General features: G+C 38.7%; 1 protein-coding gene across 1 annotated transcript in view; it reads left to right on the top strand.

The window, feature by feature from the left end:
- SLC17A8 (solute carrier family 17 member 8) overlaps nucleotides 1-20,150 on the top strand; it is a 39,397-nt gene extending 19,247 nt beyond the window's left edge. Inside the window, exons 5-12 of the mRNA XM_033117481.1 lie at nucleotides 1,058-1,145; nucleotides 4,982-5,068; nucleotides 5,403-5,542; nucleotides 5,675-5,824; nucleotides 6,801-6,933; nucleotides 12,416-12,526; nucleotides 16,633-16,760; nucleotides 18,411-20,150. Coding sequence (XP_032973372.1) covers nucleotides 1,058-1,145; nucleotides 4,982-5,068; nucleotides 5,403-5,542; nucleotides 5,675-5,824; nucleotides 6,801-6,933; nucleotides 12,416-12,526; nucleotides 16,633-16,760; nucleotides 18,411-18,755 — 1,182 coding nt within the window. The 3' untranslated portion in view covers nucleotides 18,756-20,150. The remainder of the gene's footprint in view (nucleotides 1-1,057; nucleotides 1,146-4,981; nucleotides 5,069-5,402; nucleotides 5,543-5,674; nucleotides 5,825-6,800; nucleotides 6,934-12,415; nucleotides 12,527-16,632; nucleotides 16,761-18,410) is intronic.
- The last annotated feature ends 3,442 nt before the right edge of the window (nucleotides 20,151-23,592 follow it).

The raw sequence follows: 23,592 nt of genomic DNA, 5'->3' as shown, positions 1-23,592 counted from the left end.
CAAGAGTGTAATCTTACACAGCGATTTAACTCCATGAAGGGGGTTGTATGATATAGAGCCAGAGGGTAAATATTTTGGACTTTGCTGGCCATATGTAACTATTTAGCTCTGCCATTGCAGTACAAAAGCAGCCAGAGAAAATATGTAAACAAATGGGTGTGGCCATAATCTAACAAAACTTTTTGGATATTGAAATTTAAATTTCATATGATTTTTACATGCCATAAAATATTATTCTTTTTTCAATTTTTTTCTTGCCACTTAAAAAAGTGAAAACCATTTTTTGCTCGAGGGCTGTACAAAAGTCAATAGTAGGCCAAATCAGACCATAGTTTGCCAACCCCTGATGTCGAGAACTGTTTCCCAAACACAGTCATTCACCACTAACCTTTGTCACTTTTATCATGTACATGTACAATTTATACTACTGTTTACCTATAGTTTTTTCCTAGATGAATTCACTTTTAAAAAGCCCAAACAACAACAATAACAACAACAAAAACAACAAAAGACAAAGAACCTCATCATAAGCAACAATATCTTTGCAATCATGGGTTTGATGTGCTAGTTACATTTTTTTCTAAAACATATTAGAATATATACGTCACAATTATAATTAAAAAATGGAGGTTGTTGTAGCACTTCAAATCCAACTCTAGAGGGGCATACACTACATTTTGAAAAATACTGACATGGTAGAAAAACAAGATATCAGCAGCCATGAAGACTAGAGTCTAGTTACTCAGTGGCTCTGAGTCTCAGGTTCTGAATCTTGAAATGAGAGGATGAACCAGCTGATTTCGAAGTCCCTTTCCACAGTGATATTCTATAGTAATGTGAAATAAAGACCTCTTTCCCCATTCCCTACCAGGCTCACGTTTGAACTGACATTTAAATTTCAGCATTTGTGCTGTCAGTCAAAACAGCTGACACATGTACTTAGTATCTGAATTGGGCTTTGATATGGTAGCCTGTGTTAAAGAATTAGGATCCATGTTTTAAACACAAACAGAAACTGGAGTCAAATCAAATAATCTATTTTCAACTGTTTTGTCAGGGTGTGACCTACCCAGCCTGCCATGGGATGTGGAGTAAGTGGGCACCACCTTTGGAGAGAAGCCGACTGGCCACGACCTCTTTTTGTGGTAAGTGTGTTAGAATCATAACAAGCTTTATTTAGGAATGTGTTTGGCTTCAAGTGAAGACTATAGCATCTATTGTTTTTACATAACAGAAGTTCAAAGGTGAGTGTTTGCTGGTGTTGGTTCTGCTGCTCAATGATCCATACAAGGCCTACATGTGCTTTGACTTTCTACTCCACTGTCTAGAATGATAGTTTTTCACTCTCATGCTTGTTCCTCATGCTCACAAGATGGTTGTCACAGCTCCAGGCATCAAGTCCACATTCAAGGCAGGAAGAAATGGGAATGGGTGTCCTAGCCACATCTGTTCCTTTCATCAGGAAAGGAAAAGCTTTCCCAAAACCCCTAGGGCCCTAATTGTGTCATATGCTTTACTAACTGGAGAGGAGGCTAGTAAAGTAAGAGCCTAGGTTTTCCAGCATCGTTAGGAGAGAAAGGTAAGAAAGAAGGTGTTGGAAGTGGATAGTTGTTGGAGTAGCCAACAAATGATATTTGCCAAAGTCAAAAACGGAAGACAGAGAATCTTCAAGTCCCCCACTCCTTTTCTTGTTTACAAAAGGAGAAACTGAAATTAAAGTTTAAAGTTTAGTTTCATTGAACTGAAACTAAAATCTAAAAACTTGCCCAAGGTCACACAGCTACTAAATCACGAAGCTGGCGCTAGACCACCTGATTCTTGATTCAGCTCTTTCCTTCCTCGCTACACACTACTAGTACGCACATATTATCATAGAGACCTTTTAATTAATTTCCACCATTATGTTCTAGCTAAAAATGAAATGGAGACCATCCGCCTTCCCTGAAAGTAAATTAGTGGTCCTTAAGGACTGATGTGATTTTAATTCCCGAGTCTCCAAGCCTCACCTTGCTAAGGTTGCCTTACGCAAAGCCATGCCTTTGGCTCTGACTCCTGTGTATTTCTGGGAGTAATCAGTGTTCTGAACGGTCTACTTAGTTATCAATCAGCAACTGAACAAGGACAGCACATGCTGCCATCATCAACACAGGTGTATAATCTATTTTCAAACTAATTTTTTATGGGGGAAAGGGCCTAGGAAGACAAAAGTACATGAGGCCACAAAAGTCACAATCTGTCTAGTGTTTCAAGCTAGCGTGCCTTTCTTATGAGAAGCTAACCTGTACTTCCTAGCTAAAGGAAGAAATAAAGCTTCCTCTTTATTTCTGCGAATATTTTTATTTCTCTCTCAGTCTCTCTACCTCCTTTAATAATAGTAGTAATAGTAAAAATAGTAATAATAATAATAATAATAATAATAATAATAATAATAATGCTAGCCATGGGAATTTGGCATATGACATTCATCAATGTGCCTGTTTGGTACCTAGTTTGGAACTGCATGCACAGCTGAGATGTCTTTACATCTTTAGCCTCTCTTGTCCTCAGAAACCATTTCTGTTCTCTTGTTTGCATTTCAAGATAATATCCGCCCCCACTACTGACCTTATACCAACTGTAGAAGAATATAAGATTCTTCCTCAGCTGACCTGTGAATTGTCAGATCCTTGGATAGTTTATGTATAAGTCCTTTCATTTTGATTTGCCAGCAAAACAGGAATGACTAGCAGCCACTCCCCTTAGTGTCTTAGTGTCTTTATAGCCCTAAAAGGGCTGATTTAAGAAATGGTTTGACTCTCAAGGAAAGCTACCTGATCAAAGTCACAGGCTTTTTACTACATTTACTGGCTAAGGTGTGGCCTTGGTTTCAAAGAACAGCCAAAGGAGTCTGTCAGTAGAAGGAAACCCAGGCTTGGGGCTAATCAGTTTTTAAAAAATAATGGAGTTGGAAAGGACTTTAGAAAACATCTAATTATAGTCATTGTTTTATAGAGGAAATGGAGGCTGAGGGAGGAAAAAAGATATAAATTCTCACAGCCAGTGAGGACAGAACTGGGGACTCTCGTACGCCCAATTCAGCCATTCTCCACCCTCCACGCCATTCAACAAGCATGAGAGGGCCTCCCCTGTCCTCTGTGGGGAGCACACAGAGGGATCAAGGTCCTGTCAGCTGCCCAGGGCAACGTGGGTGAAGTGCCCTGTTGGCATCTGCTAAGGGGATGTGGGTGGGTGTGACAGGAGATTACAATCAACCACATCCGAGGGTGAGGAAGAGTTTATCTAATCGACAGGGAGGAAAGACAGTTTCAAGTTGTAAAATTTCCTCTGTGAAAGAATGCTTCTTACTATCAGGAATTATTAGGTGGTTTTGAGTGGAGGGGGCAAGCCTAAATCATTAAAAATTAAGGGTAAAATCTTTGGATTCCTACAGGTATGGGTTACTGACACTCACACCTGTGTGACCTCAGGCAATTTACTTCCCCTCTTTTCCCCCCAGCCTTGGTTTCCTCCTTGTAAAATAGGGATGATATTGGTATTCACGTCATCAGATTGAAAAGAGGGTTAAATAAAATCATGCGTCTGGAACACTCAGCGCAGTGCTGGGCACATAGAAAGCACCCGATACATTTTAGTTGTTGGTTATCCCCTGACCCTCCTTGTCCTGGACATTCCTTGGCATCTCCTAAATGGGAGCTGCCACCCTCCCACTAGCAGGATATTTGACCTGGGGAAGAAGACCTCCTTCTCCACACCCACAGTGGAGTTGGGTGCCGCTCTTTCTAAATGATATGCCCTGGAATTCTTGCCTTATTGGTTTGAGAAAGTCTGAGGTAAAAAAAAAAAAGAAAGAAAGAATGTGCTATCATTCTGCGCACAACAGTAGCAGTTATAGCTTTTGTGCAGCACTAAAGATAGCTTACAAAACATCTTCGCAGACATGGTTTATTTGATCATCAAAACAACTCTGTGAGATAGAGACTTCATCCCCATCTTCTATCCGAGGAAACTGGTTTGGAGAGATTGCCAGACTTCCTCAGGTGTCATGATGTTCAGATTTTGGATTCTAGATTGGAAAGATGGTGTTTAATCTCCTTCTCTGAAGATCTTCAAACTCCCATTTCCTGAAGGTCTTCCTTAACATTAGATTCTGGGATACAGAATTTCCTTTTGCTGCTCACTTTTTCTGAAGCAAGAATTTTTTCATTCACAGACCAGAGGGAATTTCAGATACTTGTTTTATATTTATTTATTTTTATTTTTATTCAGTTAATATTTATTGGGAGTTCACAGGACTCTTGGGCTTGTGTTTCTCCAGCAGGAGATAGTGGAGGCCAGGTCACTGCCTCTACCTTCATTATCTTGTCTAGACAAGATAAACATCCACACGTGGGTATGTATTTCCAAGTTTAAGTATTTACAAAGTAAGAAATAAACTTAAAAATGTACCCATTCAGGAAGTGGATGGAGACGGCAGGCATCCTCGTCATCTTGACATTAAACTGTTGCAATGTTATTTTAACCGTTTCCTGATTTTTTTTTTTAATCAAGCCTGATCCTTTATTAGTTTGAAGTCCCTCATCTAAAGACCTAAGTGATCATCCTTATGAACTGTGGCTTTGAAAAACAGGTCCATATATTTCTTCACTTGCCGTCTTCAGCACACAATATTGTGCCTAGTTGAGTTGTTCAAAGTTCTCACAGATTTTTCTACTTTTTTATTGTCTTCTGTCATTAATTTCAAATTGCTGTGCCGGAGAAATCCTTGGCTAATCCCTCCATGGTACCTGGATGAAGTTAAAGGGCATCCTGGTGACCTTTCTGTCCTGGAAGCCCTGTTAGAAGGCACATTGTCCCTCTGCATGGAGGTATTCTGTCTCCTGCTTAGTTTGATTCATGTTCCACTCGACCATGAGAACTGTAAATGAGTTGAAAGGGCTGGCATAACGATTGGTAAGTTTCCCTCAATCTTTTCTTGTTGTAGGTTCCTATGCCGGTGCAGTGCTTGCCATGCCCCTGGCGGGGGTGTTGGTACAGTACATCGGATGGGCCTCCGTCTTTTATATTTATGGTGAGTGACTTGAATTATTCATGAGTACCCATGGATGACTCATAGCGATGGCATTTTGCTGTATAATCGGTAGGCTAAGAGTTCACTATATGAAAACAGGGATTGCTAACACAAGTTTGTCATATAAATGGAGTACTTGTCTGCCTCTGATTCATTTAACATTTATATTGAAGTTGAGTTTCTCAATAAGCAGAACATTATCTTTCTTTAATACCAGTTAATAACAACAAAATGCCTTCCCCTAGCTGAACATAGTACTGTTTAGGAAATTGGAAAATTTGCAGGTATAAGAAAATGAGACTGTATCATCAAGCCTTTTGTTTTTTAACTGCAGGTATGTTTGGCATTATTTGGTACATGTTTTGGCTGTTGCAGGCCTATGAGTGCCCAGCAGCTCACCCAACAATATCCCATGAGGAGAGGACCTATATAGAGACAAGTATAGGAGAAGGTGCCAACTTGGTTAGTCTAAGTGTAAGTATCGAAGGAATGATGAAGACTTGCCTCTTTTCTATGAGTATTTCTCTTAGGGATTGTGTTGTCCTCTTAAGAAAAATAACATGTCAATATATTCACTAAAAATCTCATGGTATTTTTACTCTCTAGAAATTTAATACACCATGGAAAAGATTTTTCACATCATTGCCAGTTTATGCAATCATTGTGGCAAATTTTTGCCGAAGCTGGACGTTCTATTTGCTGTTAATAAGTCAGCCTGCTTATTTTGAAGAGGTCTTTGGATTTGCAATAAGTAAGGTAAACACATAGGTGTTTCGAATGTTCTCGAACTTTAAATCTCTTGCTTCTACTGAGAAAAATCTTTGCATGATGAAGTAATTAAATTGCTGGTCATAATTCATAACAGTGCTATGACACCTAATACCCTGGAGGTCAGACAAGTCATACATTCTGTGCATAGTATACATAGTTATTTAATTTCTTCTTAGTAAGGATCAGAGCTATGTTAAGCTGCTTTTCAAGATTTATGTTCTACCCGATATCCAAGTGTTTTTGAAGCTAACTGAAGGATGGCATATTAGACAAGGATAAAAAGATTGAACAGTGAGAGGCATTTCCCCCTATAAATTACTCAGGGAGTAGCAGTAAGAATCTTAAAGCTTGTTTTGCAGCTCATCTCTCTCACCATAATGGTGGTTATAACAATAATGACCATTGCCTTATATAAGAGCCTTTTTCAATGTCCCCAGCCATTGTCATTAGGTTGACTGTGTTTCAGGGAGAAAGGGCGTGGATGGTGAAATATAAACCATCATCATAACAGAATTAAGCCTCCTTCTTACAATGGAAAGAACAGAAGCCTAGTAGAGGTAGATGTCTGCATAGCTCCAGATACTGTCCGAAGTCGCCACGGAAGAGCTAACGTAGTCACGTTATAGTGGCTGCCATCGATGAACATTCACTCTGTGCCATGTGTGTAGCTACCAGGTACCAAGCCTTTGCTGGGTGGCAGGGCCTCTGAGATGAATAAAAAGCATCTCTGCCCTTAAGGAGCTTCCAATCTGATGGAGGAGACAGTTGGGTCTAGCCTTAAAATCATTCACTAATTCATGTTTTATTTATTACAAAATTCAGGCCTACCTGAGTCCCATATAATTAGATGATTAAATGTGGTGGTGGTGGTGGTTGGCATTGTAGGCGGTGGGGGCAGGCAATTAGGGAAGTACATTTCTTGGAAGCAGCTAAAAAGAGTTCATTGTTTCTTTTCGTCCAGGTGGGTCTCCTGTCGGCACTCCCACACATGGTTATGACCATCATTGTGCCTATTGGAGGACAACTGGCTGATTATTTAAGAAGCAGAAAAATTTTGACCACAACTGCTGTCAGAAAAATCATGAACTGTGGAGGTACCGTGGATTTCACAGGTGGCTTCAGTAGCTTTTGTAGGAAGAGATGAAGTTGAACTGCAGAGCATATTTTGGAGTTTGTGGCTAATCACTAGAAAGGATCTTAACGGCTCCTATGTCCATCCCCCAGTAGATCCTTGAGGGTCTATCACACCCCTGCCAAGTAGTCATCCAGTCTGTACTTCTACAACCTGAGATGTGACAACTCGGTTGATAAATCAATACATACTTGCCACTCCCGAAATGCTTCTTTCATCAGCTCTGAAGTCAAAGCAATATGATTTTCTGTTACAGATCTATCTATTGCTTGTTTCCCATACATCCTTCCACATACGGTACATAACCTTTGTTTATGTAGTTTATTCCCTTAGCTCTATCTTCCCTTTCTACATATATGCATGTTTCAGGAAGAAATATCAGAAAAACATTTTCTCTAAGTAGTCTTCTTTCCTCCCAACATATGCTTGTGCATGGGGTGTACATACTCACACACACACACACACACACTCTCACACACACACACATCATCCTCTTTCCCGCTTTGTTTAGTTCCTGCTTTATGTTTTGATTTTGAAAAGACAAAGTGGAAAAGTGGAAGTTGGGTGATTTACCAAAATAGACAGGTAAAGGTAATTGTGAACCCCTACAATGTTTATGAGTACTCACCTTTTAAAAACTCTACACTTTCTTATTATCCCCTTTCTTTTGCTTTTAAAATTAGCATTTATTGAATGCTTTCTGTGCCAGGCGTGAAGCTAAGTTCTTTACACATACATATTACCCTATTTATTTCTCATAACCACTCTGTGGAGCAAGTGCTATTATTAAACCCAATTGCAGTGAGGAAACTGGAGTGTAATAAGGTGACTTGCTCAAGTGACAGATCGTATACAAAATCCTGGAAAAGGCAAGAACAGATTTCCCCCCAAGAGACTCCAAAAGGAACACAGCTTTGCTGACACCCTGGTTTTAACTCTGTAGGACCCATTTTGGACTTCTAACCTCCAGGACTGTGTAATAATAAATTTGTATTGTTCTTAAGCCACTTAAGTTTGTGGTAATTTGTTATAGCAGCAACCGGAAACTAGTACAGTAGCCAAAGTCCCACTCCTCTAGTTATCTAATTCTGCTCCCGCTGAATAGCCCTCCACATTAGGCCCTGGATATATCTTTCTGTCTCTGACTTTGCTCACTCCCTTTCCTTTCACTGTGAGTTCTGCTCACCTTCACCTCTCATCACAGCCTCTCCACACATCCTTCCACATTGGCTCAGGTCTTTTCCTCTTGTGCTTCGTTAAGCCTATGGCAGCCTCCCGTGATTGCTCTTTCCTATCCATATACTTGGTTGGCAACTCATTATGTACTACCTTATTACAGCTCTTGCAAGAAAGGGTTTTAGGCAGAGGGAATAGCATGTGCAATGGCCCCGAGGCAGGCATGACTGTGGCATGCTAGAGAACGGAAGGAAAGAAAGTCAGAGTGAAGTGGAAAGAGACAGGAGATGGCATCAAAATGTACAGCTGGAACCAGATCTTGGGAAGCCTTGCCGACATACACAAAGCTAGGGTTTTATTTGAAGTGCATTGGGAAGCAAATGGAGGATTTAAAGCAGGGAAATGGACATGATCTGATTTATGTTTTTCAAATCTTAATAACTGAATATAGAACACAAGACTAGAAGAAGGGAGACCAGCTAAGAGGCTATTTGAATGTTTCTGTCAAGAGAAGATGATGGCTTGAACTAAAGTAGTATCAACAGAGGTGGGGGGAGGTAGATAGATTTGTAAGTTCTCTGAAACTAACTTTCTTCTCATTTGAAATCTGAATTATAACATTTACCTCAGATGATTGTTATAAAGGTTAAATGAGATACCATATACATGCAGCTAGCATGGATCCAACATATATTAGTGCCCTTTTTCTTCTCCTGCGTTCAAGACACTATCAAAAATGGGAGTTTTCCAAAGGAGGCATTCAATAAATATCTGCTGTTCAATCGTATTTCCCATGGTCTAAGATATGCAGCCTCTGAACCGGAACTTGAAAGAAAATTCTAGATTTAAACTCTACTTGCACAATCTCTTCTAAGGACAAGTACCTTGAAGAATCTAAACATATTTTTATAGGAATGTCTTGTTTATATCTAATTTTGCCCTAATCATTTTGGTCATTGTTTCTCCATAATTGATAATATTGGTGTTTGGTGTTGGTGGTAAGAACTCTCAAAGATTTTCAAGTGCTAACAAAGTGCCTGTTGAGAGTAAATCTTTTTTTTTCTTTCAGAAACTAGAAAACATATATAGACTCTCTCCAGCCTCAGTGCCATCTTTAAAAAAAACAAACAAAAAACTCTTCATGTGTCTTTTCATGTCATTTTATATTTTGACATAACAGAAACAATGACCTCTATATAGAACAATTTAAAAAATGACCATTGTTGTCCCATTTTGGTTAAATAGAGAGATGCTAGACTAGAGATAAATATCTGAAGACAGACTTTTGTGGTGCCATTGCTGAATAAGCCAGATTGATTTGGATATGATAAAACATTTGCATGATCTATGATCGTCTAGAGCATTTTAGTTGGGTTCATATTTTCTAAGAAGAAATATAGAGGACATTTCTCATCTGAGAAATATTACACATTTCTTAGAATCTGTCACCTCCTTTTTTTTCTGTAGGCAAGGGATATTTGCTGCTAGAATCATTTAAAGTAAACAGATCACCTTAAGACATGATGTTCTATTCTAGTTCATTCTGAATCAGGGCACATTTCCAAGATCCTTAAAGACAGTTGTCAAATCGTCGTACCTCTCTCTCTGCAGTATATAAAGTGAGATGAGGGTCAAAAATTCTACCCTGGCCTAATTGGTTGTCTGTGTGACTTTAGGATGTTTAATATGAAATGAAATACATTTTTAGGTCTTTAAATCCTAGTTTTGTTTCTCTTGTCAGCTCTGAATAGGTTCACTTTCAAGGATCTCTTTATTATTCCTGAAGTTCAAATTTTATCTTCAGCTCCTGAAACATACAGTCCTCTCTCTAGCATTTTCACTGTAGACAGGAATCCTTTAGGCTCTTAAATACTTTTTTCTTTCTTTGGAAATCTACTATTTAGTAAAGATCTTTTTTTTTTTTTCCTTATAAAAGAACTAATGTATTATTTTAAAGTTTTATTCTTCACACACTGTCTTCATTCTAATCCTTCATGGGAATTAACTTTCTGGTATAACTTTTGTTGAGAATGTTACAAAGAAAGAAGTTTCAGCCATGTGCCTTGTTATATAAGACAGGTCACTTCTAAAGCATGCATAGTTGCTCTTTAAAACACTAGCAATTTTGCCCTATGTATGATTTAAATTGTTGAAATAAAATTACTAACAGGTAGCAATGGTATAAAGCTCACAGTTTAAAGAACATCTCTGGTCCATAATCTCATTGATTCTCTTTAGATGACCATCTAAAACAATTATCATTGTTTCTATGATGGCTTTGAAGAAATGAACTCAGAAAGGCAGGCAACTTACCAAGATTTACAAAAAGTGCTTTAGTTTGTATTTCAATTTAATTATCTTGATTTTCCTTTGCATTAGTTCATTATTCATCGAGTGCCACCTACTTGCTGGCCATGCTCTGTTCTATACCTATGGTACCTTCCCTGGAGAATACCACAGTTTTGAGGGGGAGGCAGGAACACAAATGAAAAATTACAAGGCAATGTTGAAAAGTTCTATGATGAGTGAGAAGAAGAAGATGTCAGCTTCACTGGTGGGTGAGGGGCAGGGTTGTCAGGAACGCTTTTTAGAGGAAGTAATATTTGAACTCAATTTTAAATGATAGTAAGATTTCTCCAGAAAAAAAGAAATAAATGGTGGGAGAAGAGCATCCTAGGTGAAGAAACAGCCCATGAAAATACACACAGGCATGAAACTGTGTTGTGATTAGGAAATAGCTAATAGCTCTGTGTGACTGCAGCAGAAGGCTTTATAGGGGCTAGAGGTGAAGGGCAGTGAGGTGAGGGCTGGCAGAAGATGACATAGGAACAGCAGGAGGGACGTATTATATAACACTGTATTAATAATGTGGAACCCTTGACAAAATTTTAAGCAAAGGGGCAAGTGATCAGTTTTGTAATATATAAAGGCAGTGATATGGAGAAGAGATGGGAAAACCAATACAGAGTCTACTGAAGTTTTCCAGGTGAGAGTGGCAGAGGAGGGGAGAACAGGGTTGGTTTTGACAGGTATTTCTGAGATTGAACCCATAGGTTCTTATGTAAAAGCTGAGAGAGAGGGAGATTTTGAGATTTCTGCATTGGATTTTTGGTTACCATTTATTGAGCTGGGCACATGTGCCAGGAACTGTGCTCAATACCTTATATAGCCAATTTCATTGAATCTTCCGGTGCCCTATGAAGCTGTATTATTAGCTCCATCTTGGGGGATGAGAATTCTAAGAGGTGACTTGTCCAAGGTCACACAATTAGTGCTTTCAAGGTGGAATCTGAACCCAAGCCTGTCTGACTCTAAAGTCTGGGTTCTAAACACATGTGGACAGAAGATTAATTTAGAGAAGAAGAAAGCATGGAGGTGATTATTTGCTTTGTGTGTTTAGGGGTGAAAAATAGGAGAATAGAGATTTGATTTGGGCATGTTGTCTTTGAAGTAACTGTAGGAGAGTCGTGTGGAGTCAGCAGACAGTCTCCAGAATGAAGCACCATTGTCTTCCATTTCCCAGGGCACTTTTACACCTGGAAATAGTACTTATATCATCGTTCTGTCTGCTGTTGACTCTGTGTGTGTGTGTGTGTGTGTGTGTGTGTGTGTGAAGGAACACCTTTATCATTTCCTTATCCTTTTTTGTTGGGTTTGAGTCCCTTATTCTGAATAAAGGAAGTACTTTGTCCTGCTGTATTTTCTAAGCAGATATCTCATGGCGTTTATACAGAGGCCTGAGAGCTTGGTGAACTTCTGAAAGGGAAGAATTATGCTTTATGATTTATAAGCCGTAAGCACAGCTTTTCACTTCAGGTATTCACTATCGCTTGCTAGTCACTTTTGGCCATAAATATTAGAGTGTTGTCATTTTATTTTTCTGTGAGAGGCCATAAATTATGTAAACAAAGGGGACTCACTGACAGTATATAGGAGAGTTTTAGTATTCAGAAATGACAGGGGCACCTATCCATGAAGCAACGATAATAAACATCCCTCACCCCCGGGCCATCATTGGAACCAACTGGGACCATTCTGTGTTCAGAGTGCACCAAAATAGTGTCGGAAGGCTCAGAGAACACCTGGGTAATAGTAGCATAGTCCTGTAGTCAAGAAACACCTGGATAATATTGTAAGCACTGTGCCAGAGTTTATGTACTAAAAACTTAGGTCCATGGAAATACTACTAGATTCTTATTTGATAAATTCACAAACTTGCGTTGACTGACATGAGAATGACATTTTTTTCTTGCTGTTTCCATTCACAGGTTTTGGCATGGAGGCAACCTTACTCCTGGTGGTTGGCTTTTCCCATACCAAAGGGATGGCTATCTCCTTTCTGGTGCTTGCCGTGGGATTTAGTGGCTTTGCTATTTCAGGTAAAGTGTCCTCTGGGTTTCCAAATCTTTTCTATAGCTCCTGCATGTCTTAGGAGGAAAGAAGGAAGGAAAAGGATATCGTGTCACCTTCCTTTAGTAGCCAGACCGTTCCCAAGAACTGGACAACTGGCTAGAGAATTTCGTCTAGTGGGGATGACTTTGTAAGATCACTGAGGACGGGGCTTAGGAGCCTTGTCCAGCCGGAATTGTCCCTACTTCCTCCATCTCGAAAATAGACACAAAGTGCTGATGACCCCCTGGAGGCATGGGCAGAGTCCCAAGCATGTGTCCTGGGTGAAGTGGCACTTTTCATACTTCAACATCAGGTCGCCCTACCTAATAGAGGGAGGATTCTGTGACGTTTTCAACACTCACCTCCTACTATCACCTCCTCACCTGCTAGTATCAGCTCATTTGTCAGGTAGTCATGGAATCAGTTTCTTAGAGTGGAAAGTTTCTGTAGATTTTTTTCTATGCCATGACCTTCATTTTCCAAACAAGGAAATGCAGGTCCAGAGAGAGGAAGTGACTTTCTGAACAGGCTAGAACAGGTAGTAAGAATAATTATGGTGATGGTGAGAGCGAATGTTGATCAAGCACACACTCTGTGCCATGGGGCTGATCAAAGCCCTGTGTGTGTATTAGCCCCTGCAATTCTCACAGTATCCCCATTTCATAGGAGCAGAAGTCCATTCTCTTCATATTGTATCTTAGAGTCTTCAGAAGCTCCCTTGCAAAACTGGGTGAAAAAGTAAAATCCAGTCATTTTTCTACCTTTAAACATACTGTAATACTCCAAAGTATCACTTAAAGAACACTTTACGTATATCTGATGACATTATAAAGTAATATCACTATTTTACTGATGAAGGAACCTAAAACTCAGAAAAATTGGGTGTTTTCCTATGGTCACACGATTGCAGTTCTGCCTGGCTCTCAGCCTGTGCCCTTTCCATCATTCCAGGCTGCCGAAAGTTACACCTCAGAACAGAAAAATATGGCACCTCTGGCTTAAACAACCCCAAAATAGGGGCTTGATCTTATCATAGAGCTGATGAAAAGGAGAAAATGTCTACTTTAAAAGTAGCTTACTGCTAAGAACCTGGGTTTGGAGGTACATAGACCTATTTATAAAATTTAAAGAAATTACTATGTTACGGGATTTAAATCCTCAAGTCTCAATTTCTTCCACTAGAGAAAGTAGTAATGGAAACCTCACTGGGTTGTTGGGTGATCTCAATGAACTGAGATCATTCATGTATAGTCACACTTCCCATGAGCCAGGCACTGTTCTTGGCACTGGGGATATGGCAGTGAAAAAAAAATCAGAGATTCTGTCTTCATAAATTTTATATTCTAGTGGAAATAAAGCGTGTGAAGCCCTCAGCCTAGTGTCAGATGCATAACAAAATTAATAAGTATTCACTATTTTTGTTTAATTACTATTCACTCTGGCCCAGTGCTTCTCACACTTCAGTGTGCATACAAACCACCGTAGGATTTTGCAAAGTGTAGCTTCAGATTTAGCAGGTCCAGAGCAGGGCTTGGGATTCTGCATTTCTAACAAGCTGTCCAGCGTTGTTACTGCAGCTCAGTGGTCCACATTTTGAGTAGCAAGGAGAGGGCAATCATGATTTTTTTTCCAGTAGGATGTTGAAAAATACCTTCCCTTGATAGTTCTGTGATGCAAAAGAGATTCATATCCTGTCCCCAGAGATACTGAATTATTCGGGTTATCAAACTGCCCCCAGATTGCCAAGTAAGCCACACTCAGAAGGAGAGAATCCCAATACCCCAAATCAGAACAGCTGACATTATTTACTTAGTGCATACTCCAAGTCAACCATTTTTCAGACACAATCTCATTTAATTCCTGTAGCAACCCTGTGAGAAGGGTATTGCTATGTCCATTTTACCAGTGAGGACCCTGAGGTTTTGGAAAGGTGACTTCACTTGCTCAGGTAACTAAGTGGCTGGGACTGGAATAAAGATTTGTCTGACCGAACAGTTATCACTGTTCGAATGGGGGACACTGTGGCCATGGGGGCAATAATTCCTCTGGATCTGCTATCTGCCAACTTTATAAGGAGTTAATAGGGCTGCCAGGGAAGACTGGCACAATCTAGGAAATGATTTCAGACAAGAGAGCTGAGACTGGTGAGATTTGAAAGATAACAAGGGTTAGGTGATGCTTATTTGAGAACAATGTCCTATGTAGAGAAGATAGACTCTCCCTGCTGTTGTGCAATTTTCATTTTTTTATATCTGCTACCAAAAAAAAATCCATCAATACCTCCGTTTCTCAATGATTTCCCCCCTTTGAACACCAAAATTGTGCATCTAGAAGCCTCAGTGGTTTTCCACACATTATCTTTAGCTGAACACAGGTACCTGGGCTTTGTATCAGAATATAATACTCAACCCATCATATTAATTGCTTCTCATCTCTGGGTTCTTTTCTAATAAAGTGTTTATCTCATTCAAATCAACAGTAAGATTAATTAATTTTGCAGCTGTTTTATATTCTGATTGTCTGCCACTTTGATCTGAAAGAGACAACATGTTTATTACTAAAAAGCTTTTCTTAAAATTCTCCCTGAGTGGAGGTAGGAAAACAAAACCAGACCATGTGCCAAATTAGGGGGGGAAAATTTTTTTAAATCCTATTTTTAGGTTCTTTGCACAGAATAGAGAATTAAAGAGAAGGCAAAGAAAAACAAATACATGAATAAATAAAATTTGCAACCTCCTGCTGTAATTTGATAGCTCAAATTGGTAATTAACTAAACAATTATTTATCGAGTGCCTACTATGTGCCAGACACTCTGACAGTTCAGGGAAGATAATGGTAACCAAAGCAGATGGATAACCACCCAAAAAGAACATATGTGTTGTTTTTTTACCCTTATATACCATGTAATGAGCATACATTAATGAACTTAATTCTTACAGTTTTATAAGAATGATTATCCCAGTTTATAGATGAAGAAGGAGAGGTTGAGGAAGTTTAAATCCTTTGTCCAGGTTTGCATCTCAATTAAGCTGCCAGAGGCAGGTCTGTCTGCCTCTAAAATGCACCCCTGGGCAATATTGGCACAATTGGTTCTCAGAGCCTGAAGCCTTTTTTCATAGCCTTGCCCTTCCCCTGCCTTCACTCCTCCCCCTTCATTCCACTCATTCTTTCCTCCTGATAAACAGGTGAATAGCGAGGTGTTGGTCACTTATTATTTTACTGCTCCCAGCCGTGTTATCTTGTGTTAGAAGACCTCAGAGAGGGAGAGGCTTAGCAGCAGCGGAGGCAGCAGAAGTAGTACTGGTAATGGTAATGGTAGTTAGTGTAGTAATAGTAGTTAGTATAGTAATGGTAGTTAGTGGCAGTAGTGGTAGTTAGTAGAGCTGAGCTATTTGCCAAGAGCTCTTGCATACATACTTCCCCTGCGTCTAATATGACAGCATCTTTGTGACTTAAGTAATATTGCCCCCATAGTAGAGATGAGGAAACAAAAGCCTAAAATGACTTAGGAGCTGGAAATAAGATCTAAATCCAGATTTACAGACTCTAAATCGAGTATGTATGTGAAAGTATTTTGTAAATTACAGAGAATTCTGCTAATGTCTGTGCAAATGTTTATTATCAAAAAAAGCACCCTTTCCATTATGTCACGTGGCCACAAAAGCAGACTTACCTATGGTGGCCTTTTGGGAGTGAGTTGAGGGCTAGCAGGGAGGATATGGTAAGGCAGGGTTTGGTCCTAATCACACTGAATGTGACTGTCTGATTATTTACTCTGTATAAACGCGATCCAGGCTTTCCGCTTTTTAGTATTGCCCAAACCACTATTATTTTGGAGTTCTGAACCTACAAAGCACAGGTGGCATAATTTTCCCCAGGGAGAGATGATGGTAGACATTGCTAATCAATCCCAGCACGTTTTTCTGCTCTGTGCAGACACAACCTGACAGCCCTCTCGGTAGAGGTATCCATTATTCATATGCTAGAAGAAACCACATAGATTGATGAAAGTTGGGGGGAAGTTATGTATTTTCCAAACTGTATTTGAAATTCTGTTCTTGACTCTCATTTTGAGGTTTTGGCTTCACTGTAGGTTTTAATGTCAACCACCTGGACATTGCCCCCCGCTATGCCAGTATTCTCATGGGCATCTCAAATGGAGTGGGAACCCTCTCTGGAATGGTCTGTCCCCTCATTGTCGGTGCGATGACCAAGCACAAGGTAATGGTCTCCTTTGGGGCAGTGGGTTACTTTCAGTATCAAAGGACTGAAATACCGTGCAAACTTAAGATCTCAAGGGCCAGTGTGTAAATGTGTATGTCCTTGACCTCGGCCGAGTCATTTGAACTTCTATTTTTCTTTTCTTTCTTTCTTTTTTTTTTTTTTTAAATATTATTTGTTGATGGCAACAGGGATGATTAATTTTGGTTCCACATTTCCTTAACTGAGAAATAAAAGGTGCATGTGTGTGGTGGGGGTGAACACCATAAAGACTGTTTAGAGATACAGGAAGAAATTGAGGCAATCAACTCAGGATAAATAAAAAATTACTCAAGATTGTTTTATAACTCTAAGTAATTAAACTTTGTAACCCGTTTTAATCTATTGCTTAGCATGTTCCAGCATAAAAATATTAGTGCTGTTATACTTCCTTATTATGAAAAAATAAAGAAGACATTAATGACCCTTCATAAGAATCTACATGGGTGTGGCACTTAGTCATTACTGAACCTTTGTGTATCTAGACCAGGGTGGATAGTAGAGGAGGATTCCAGATCCATCCAGAGTTCAACCATAGACCACTTAATCTCTGGTTTTTAATCTCTGTCATTGAAAAGATTTCAGGATGCCACTTCCTGCAAATAAGAATTTTTTGATGCATATGGAGTTTTTACCCAACTATTGTTTTTTAGTTGGATTGCCTATTAAAAATATGACTTCAGAAATTCTTTCAGCTTCTTGGAGAAGAGAATGTGGGACAACTTTTCTTTTTTTTGGGGGGGTACTTTTCACTTTATTTTACTTTTTCTTAGCCATTGCAGAGTATATTGAATTGAGAATCCCAGTTGTACAAATCCCTGTGTGAGAAACGCAGTGTCAATCTGGCTAGTGGGGGCTGGCCAGTTTGAAGCGAGCAGGCCTGAAGGGGCTGGGAAATTCAAATGATGATTAGCATATCAAGTGTTCAAAAAACCCTCGTTTCCCAAACCACCTCCTCAGATGCTTTTCTCGAACAGGGTCATTTTTTTTTGATATAAAAAAAAGTTGGGATTTGGAGGTTTTTATAGGCATAGGATCCACCTTTTCCCCCTCTCTCTTGATGAGATGATAGGATTGGTAACATGACTATTACATCTCAGATACTATCTTCCCTTAACTTTAAACAGAAGTTCCCATTATTTTGTGATACTATTAATATATTTTACACAGAAAATGGGATTATAAATAAGCTATTGACAGTCAAGACTGAGCATCTTCATGGCTCAAATTGTTATGTATCCAACAGCAAGCAAGAAGGAGACCTCTGGTATTTAAAATGATGGGTTTCTAAAACAAGTTTAATTTAATCCAATAGGGTGAGTTGAAACCCCATTTGTGTATTTAGAAGAGCTATGAAATGGTGCTGCATGTATTTTACATGATAATCATTTTGTAAAGCATTTTTATAAATTAAAAAATGCATATTCATTGTAGTTTTAACTTTCATTTTTTTAAACACTCAAATTCTGTTTGGATCCTGGGCATGCTTCTGACATGTCTTCCCAAGAAGTAGAGCAGTGCCGGTGGGGTGACCAGGTGCTTTTGTCCCTGAACATGCTGTTGATCTCTGTTTGGGGTTAAAATATTAATTGGTGCTGTTTCCTTGTTTAGACCCGTGAGGAATGGCAGAATGTGTTTCTCATAGCTGCCCTGGTGCACTACAGCGGTGTGATCTTCTATGGGGTCTTTGCTTCCGGGGAGAAACAGGAGTGGGCTGACCCTGAGAACCTCTCTGAGGAGAAGTGCGGAATCATGGACCAGGATGAATTAGCCGAGGAAACGGAACTCAACCACCAGAGTTTTATTAGTCCCCAAAAGAAGATGTCCTATGGAGCCACCACCCAGAATTGTGAAGTCCAGAGGAACGAATGGCAAGGACAGAGGGGGGTGACCCTTGATGAGGAAGAGCTGACATCCTACCAGAATGAAGAGGGAAACTTTTCAGATACATCCTAATGTCTGAAGGGCACTTCTGTCTTCTCTACACCTTAGAACCAGCAAGTAACCATACCTGTTGCCTTCCCCGTAGCTCAGCTTGTCAGAGGGTCAAATATAGGGACATTGGAGGTGGGGGAGGAGGAGAGGAATTTAATCAGCAGTAGAGAAAAGAGAAATATTATCTTGCAATGACACTTACGGGTATGGAGCTTATTCTAAGTTGACAAAATGGGTACATATATATATTATATATATATATATATATATACATATATTTTTTTTAGTTTTGATTGGCAATTGACTCTTCTCTCAAACCACTGAACTTATTCAGAAGGGAATAAGAGAGACAATGATTCAGAAAGGAATGAGAGAGACAATGCCATGTTTTTTGAAGAAAATGGGAGGAAAGGGGGATATTTGTCCTGGAGCAAAGACAACAGTCACTGCCACTACATTTCTGAGAACAACCATGCAGAGGAGGGTTTCCTATTCTTAGCAAAGACTACTGTTCCTGGAGGCCCTGTGTTGTGCCAGGTGCTTTATAAACATTCTCATTTAATTTCCACACCCGTGTGACATATGTTTCTTATCCCCATTTTACAACTAAAGAAACTAAAACAAGAGATTAACTTTCTCAAGATCATTCTGCCAAGGCCAGAGCTGAGATGGGTGGGGTCCAAAATGGGTGGCAGTTTTGGTGAAGAAGGTTTCACTTCAGGGTAGAGAAGACAGTTTTAATAATGAAAACTGAAAATGGAGTGGGTTGTCCTGTGGATAGTTCTCTATTTTGGCAGGCATCGGGGATGGGAAACATTTGGGTTGATGTGGCAGAGAACATTCAAACATTGGACAAGGGGCTAGATTCAAAAACCATTAGGTTCTTATATGATCTGAGGAGTCAAATGACTCTGGAAATCCATAGTTTTTTAAATAATAAGGGTCACAGACTATATGACAGATTCAAAGAGATTAAAGAAAGAGAAAAAGCTAAGCAAGATAGCAAATTTTTGGGAATCTGATGGTCAGAATGGCTGAGAAGTAAACAAGGGTTTGGCTATTAAATTTCAACCCTTCATAGTATCAAGAATGTTGTTAAATAGTGTCCTAAATTACTTATGAATCTTTAAGACATTCAGTAATTTAAGAAGTTTGTTCATGCACTTTATTAGGCAAAATTCTCTTGAAAGAGTCTTGTGTTTAAAAACAAAATGTACGTCTTTAGCCATTTCTGCTAGTGATATTAGGAAACTTGATTAAATTATACAAAATTATGAGTGAAGTATTCTTAATGACTCTATTTGGAATGATATACAGGGACACCACAATAATATAGCAGTAGTTATACAGAGAAATACTAGAATGAAAATTTCTGGGACTAGACTCATAGTGTTGAAAAATTCATATTTGATTGCATAAGGCAATAACATGGATACTCTTTAGATATATTTTGAATTTTAATGATATTTTAAAATTTACTGTTGGTATGTAAAGGGTTGTTTGAAAATAAAATTATTTTCCTGTTCATTGGTTTTGGAAATTTTATTTCTACTTTCAGAAGAATGATGTAATATTGTGGCTAATTACAGATTTACTTGTAGTTTATTATTGTAAAATGTTTTCTTTCTAACTTCAAAGATATATATATATATATATTTTTTCTGCTCCCTAATTGTACCATCAGAGTTGTAGTGTATTTTACAAAAATAATAATTTTGAGAAAAGAGTTGCCTGATTCTCCATTGAATACTATTAAATATGTCATTAATATATAGTTTATGTTATTATATATCTTTAAATCTCTTTAACGAGTGAATCCATGTGAGTCCCTTTGAACAGTTTCTGTCATGTAGAAAGTGTTCAGTAAACATTAGCTATCATCACCATTATCATCTTTTAACCTTTTGGGAACTTTTTGGTTGAAAAGAAAGCATGCTATGTTATTTTCATTCGTTAGCCACAGAATTTATTGTGAAAGTTGTGCTGTTTTCTTAGTAAAAAAAAAAAGAGAAATTATGGTAACCAGTGTTTTCTTTTTCCTTCTGTTAATAAAGTCAAATAACTATATATAAAAATAAACCTCATGGTAATCCTTAAGGTGATATTGTAGATTGTGACACTGAGTTGTATTTATTCCAACATTTAAAGTCAGTGTCATATGCATAAATTCCACATTTTGATAAATCAAAGCATTTAGGGTACCTGTAACTTGCCCTTATAGTATTAAAAAAAAAAAAATGGAGCCCTGCATCATGGTGTTAAAAACTAAAAAGCACATTATTTTCTTGTGATGCGTATTGTGAAAGTTGCATTGAACAGATAATTACAACTGAACACCAGGCATACGTAATTTGCAAGTCATTGTACATTTTGCTGCAACTTTGTAGATTAGCCTTTGGAGGCAAACCATGGATTCTAGCAAAGGGAAGGAGGCATGAGGATTCAGGTTTGACTGGTTCTTTTTAAAGAATGAAAATTTTGGAAAATATGGAGAACATGACAAGAAAAAAAATAATTATTCAAGAAATAATGGCACATTTGTTATCCCTGCCTGGATGATAAATTCAACAGGTAAAAATTGAAATCTGCTATTTTTATTTCAGACTGCCTTCCCCCGACCCCAGCAAAGCTGTTCTTCCTTCTCTGTTTCTTAACTCAGTTAATTGCATCACCCTTTTGTAGGAGTCAGAATTCTTGAAGTTATCTTTGGCTTTCAAAAAAGTAGCCCTTTCTCTCTTCCCTACCAAGTCCATTTTACTTTATTTTCAATCTGTGGCTCAATGTCTTACATTAGTTTTGGAAATTTTTTAGCCATTATCTCTCATGATATTGCTTTTACATTATTCTCTCTCCAGGTTCTTTCCCGGAGTCCGGTTAAAGGGAAGCTGTAGGCCTTTTACCATCTCTTCTGTATTTTCCAGCCCTTTGCTTCTTTCTGTGTCATTTTGAATGTCTTCTTCTGACTTATTTTTAAATTCTTTATTTCTCTCTTCAGCAAAGTCTAATATGGTAAAAATCTACCCATTGTGGTCTTAGTTTTAGTTATTATCTTTTCTGTTTTAGAACTTTTATTGGTTCTTTTTCAATTTTGTTGTGTCTTTTAAAAAATATTTCTAGTCTCTGCTGAAATTTTCAATCCTTTATTTTTTTCCCTTGGAACGTAATAGACTAACTATTTTAAAATCTGGTCACTGTCCCTATCTGGAAAACATGTAATTCTGTTTCTATTGTCTATTAGTTTTGTTGATTCTTGTTCATATTATCTTATTTCAGTTTGTACCTGATTTTCTTTGACTATATCTGAAAATATATTTGAAAAATTGTTTGTAGAATTGATTTTAGGCTTAGAATAATGTTTATTTGTTTGTTTTTGTTGTTTTTTCTCTCTGCAGAGAGGATTTTTGTTTGCTTCTTCCAAGAGCCTGAAGGCATTAGGAATCTGGGATCTCTTTCATCCAGTTACAAGGCCTGAGATATTCTGGAACACCCAGATGATTTGAAGCTGAGCTACAGGCAGTGGGAAGGCTCTTTGACTTTCAAGTCACCCTTATTCCCAGAGTACAGAACTTCACGGTCCCAACCCACACTACTGTGGGTATTTTCATCAGCATCCAACGTATATATCCATACAAGGCCTTCAAACTGCTCAGTCATCAAACACTGCCTTTGTTACAATTAACACGTGCTCCCAGGAGAAAAGTGGCCTCAAATGTCAGGCTCCCTTCTCTGGATTTTCATCTTCTCCCAGACAGCCAGATGGTGGCCAAGTGATTTTTCACTTCTGTGCTGGCTCTCCAACGCTTTTGAGCACACATTGAAAGAAATCTATGTTTTCTACTGTGAAGGTTGGTTTGAACTGCCTAGTCTGCCATTAATGGACGCTGAAGTTCCTTTAATTTTATCTTACCAAGTTCTCTCAAACCGATTTATTTTCCTAGATATAGTAATTAATTAAACCCCTAATCTCAGTGGTTTACTACAGCAAATGTGTATTTCTCTTTTGTCTTACTAGCTGAGTGAGGGCTGGATTGGGTGAAAGGAGGCTTGTTCCAGTCACTGAAGGATTTATTTGTGACTCCACTCACCATCATCTTGTAGTTCACCATTTGGACCATATAACCTTTGCTATCACCATGAAAGGGGGAGGGAGAAGGAGGCACTCTGGCTTTTCACTGCCTCACTTGGAAATGACACTGCCATTTTTGCTACTAGGCCAACGACCTACTAGCCATGTAGCCCCCAAACCTAACTTCAGAGGTGGCTGGGGATTAAAGGGGAATGTCTGGATTACTGAGTAAACACTAATTACATCTGCCAGTTAGCTCTAACCTAGGTTCAGGGTCTTACAAAGTGCCATAAATGATGTGACTCTGTTATGTGGCATTCTGCTTGATCTGAATTAGATGTAGGGAGCAAATCTTGCATGGGAGGGAGCTTTGCGCCCCATCCAGCAGAGACCATAAGGATGTCAATTCATTAGAGTAGAATAGAGTCTAGCCGATTCAAACTTGAGTTAATAACCATGTGGACCAATTTGAAGGGCCAGGAAAGCTGAACTTTTCTTTAGATTTCATGTGTTACTGTGTCCTAGATCTTATGCTAAGCCCTTTGCCTACATGAACTCATTTAATTCTCTTGGCAACCCAATGAGGAAGGTTCAGCTATTTATTCCCAAGTATTTATTAATAAATAAATGGTGTTTCAGAGGAGAACTTAAACTCAAGACTCCCATGGACATTTTTAATCTTAATTCTTAGTTAAATCTTAATTCTTAATTTTTTTTTAAGGGGGGCACAGCTCACTGTGGCCCAGGCGGGAAGTGAACTGGCAAACAAACCGGCGAACCTGGTGTTATTAG

Source organism: Rhinolophus ferrumequinum, chromosome 10 (genome assembly GCF_004115265.2).
Source record: "Rhinolophus ferrumequinum isolate MPI-CBG mRhiFer1 chromosome 10, mRhiFer1_v1.p, whole genome shotgun sequence".
Classification (NCBI taxonomy): domain Eukaryota; kingdom Metazoa; phylum Chordata; class Mammalia; order Chiroptera; family Rhinolophidae; genus Rhinolophus; species Rhinolophus ferrumequinum.
Note: the sequence above shows the minus strand (reverse complement) of the source record. Positions and strands in the feature narration are given on the sequence as shown.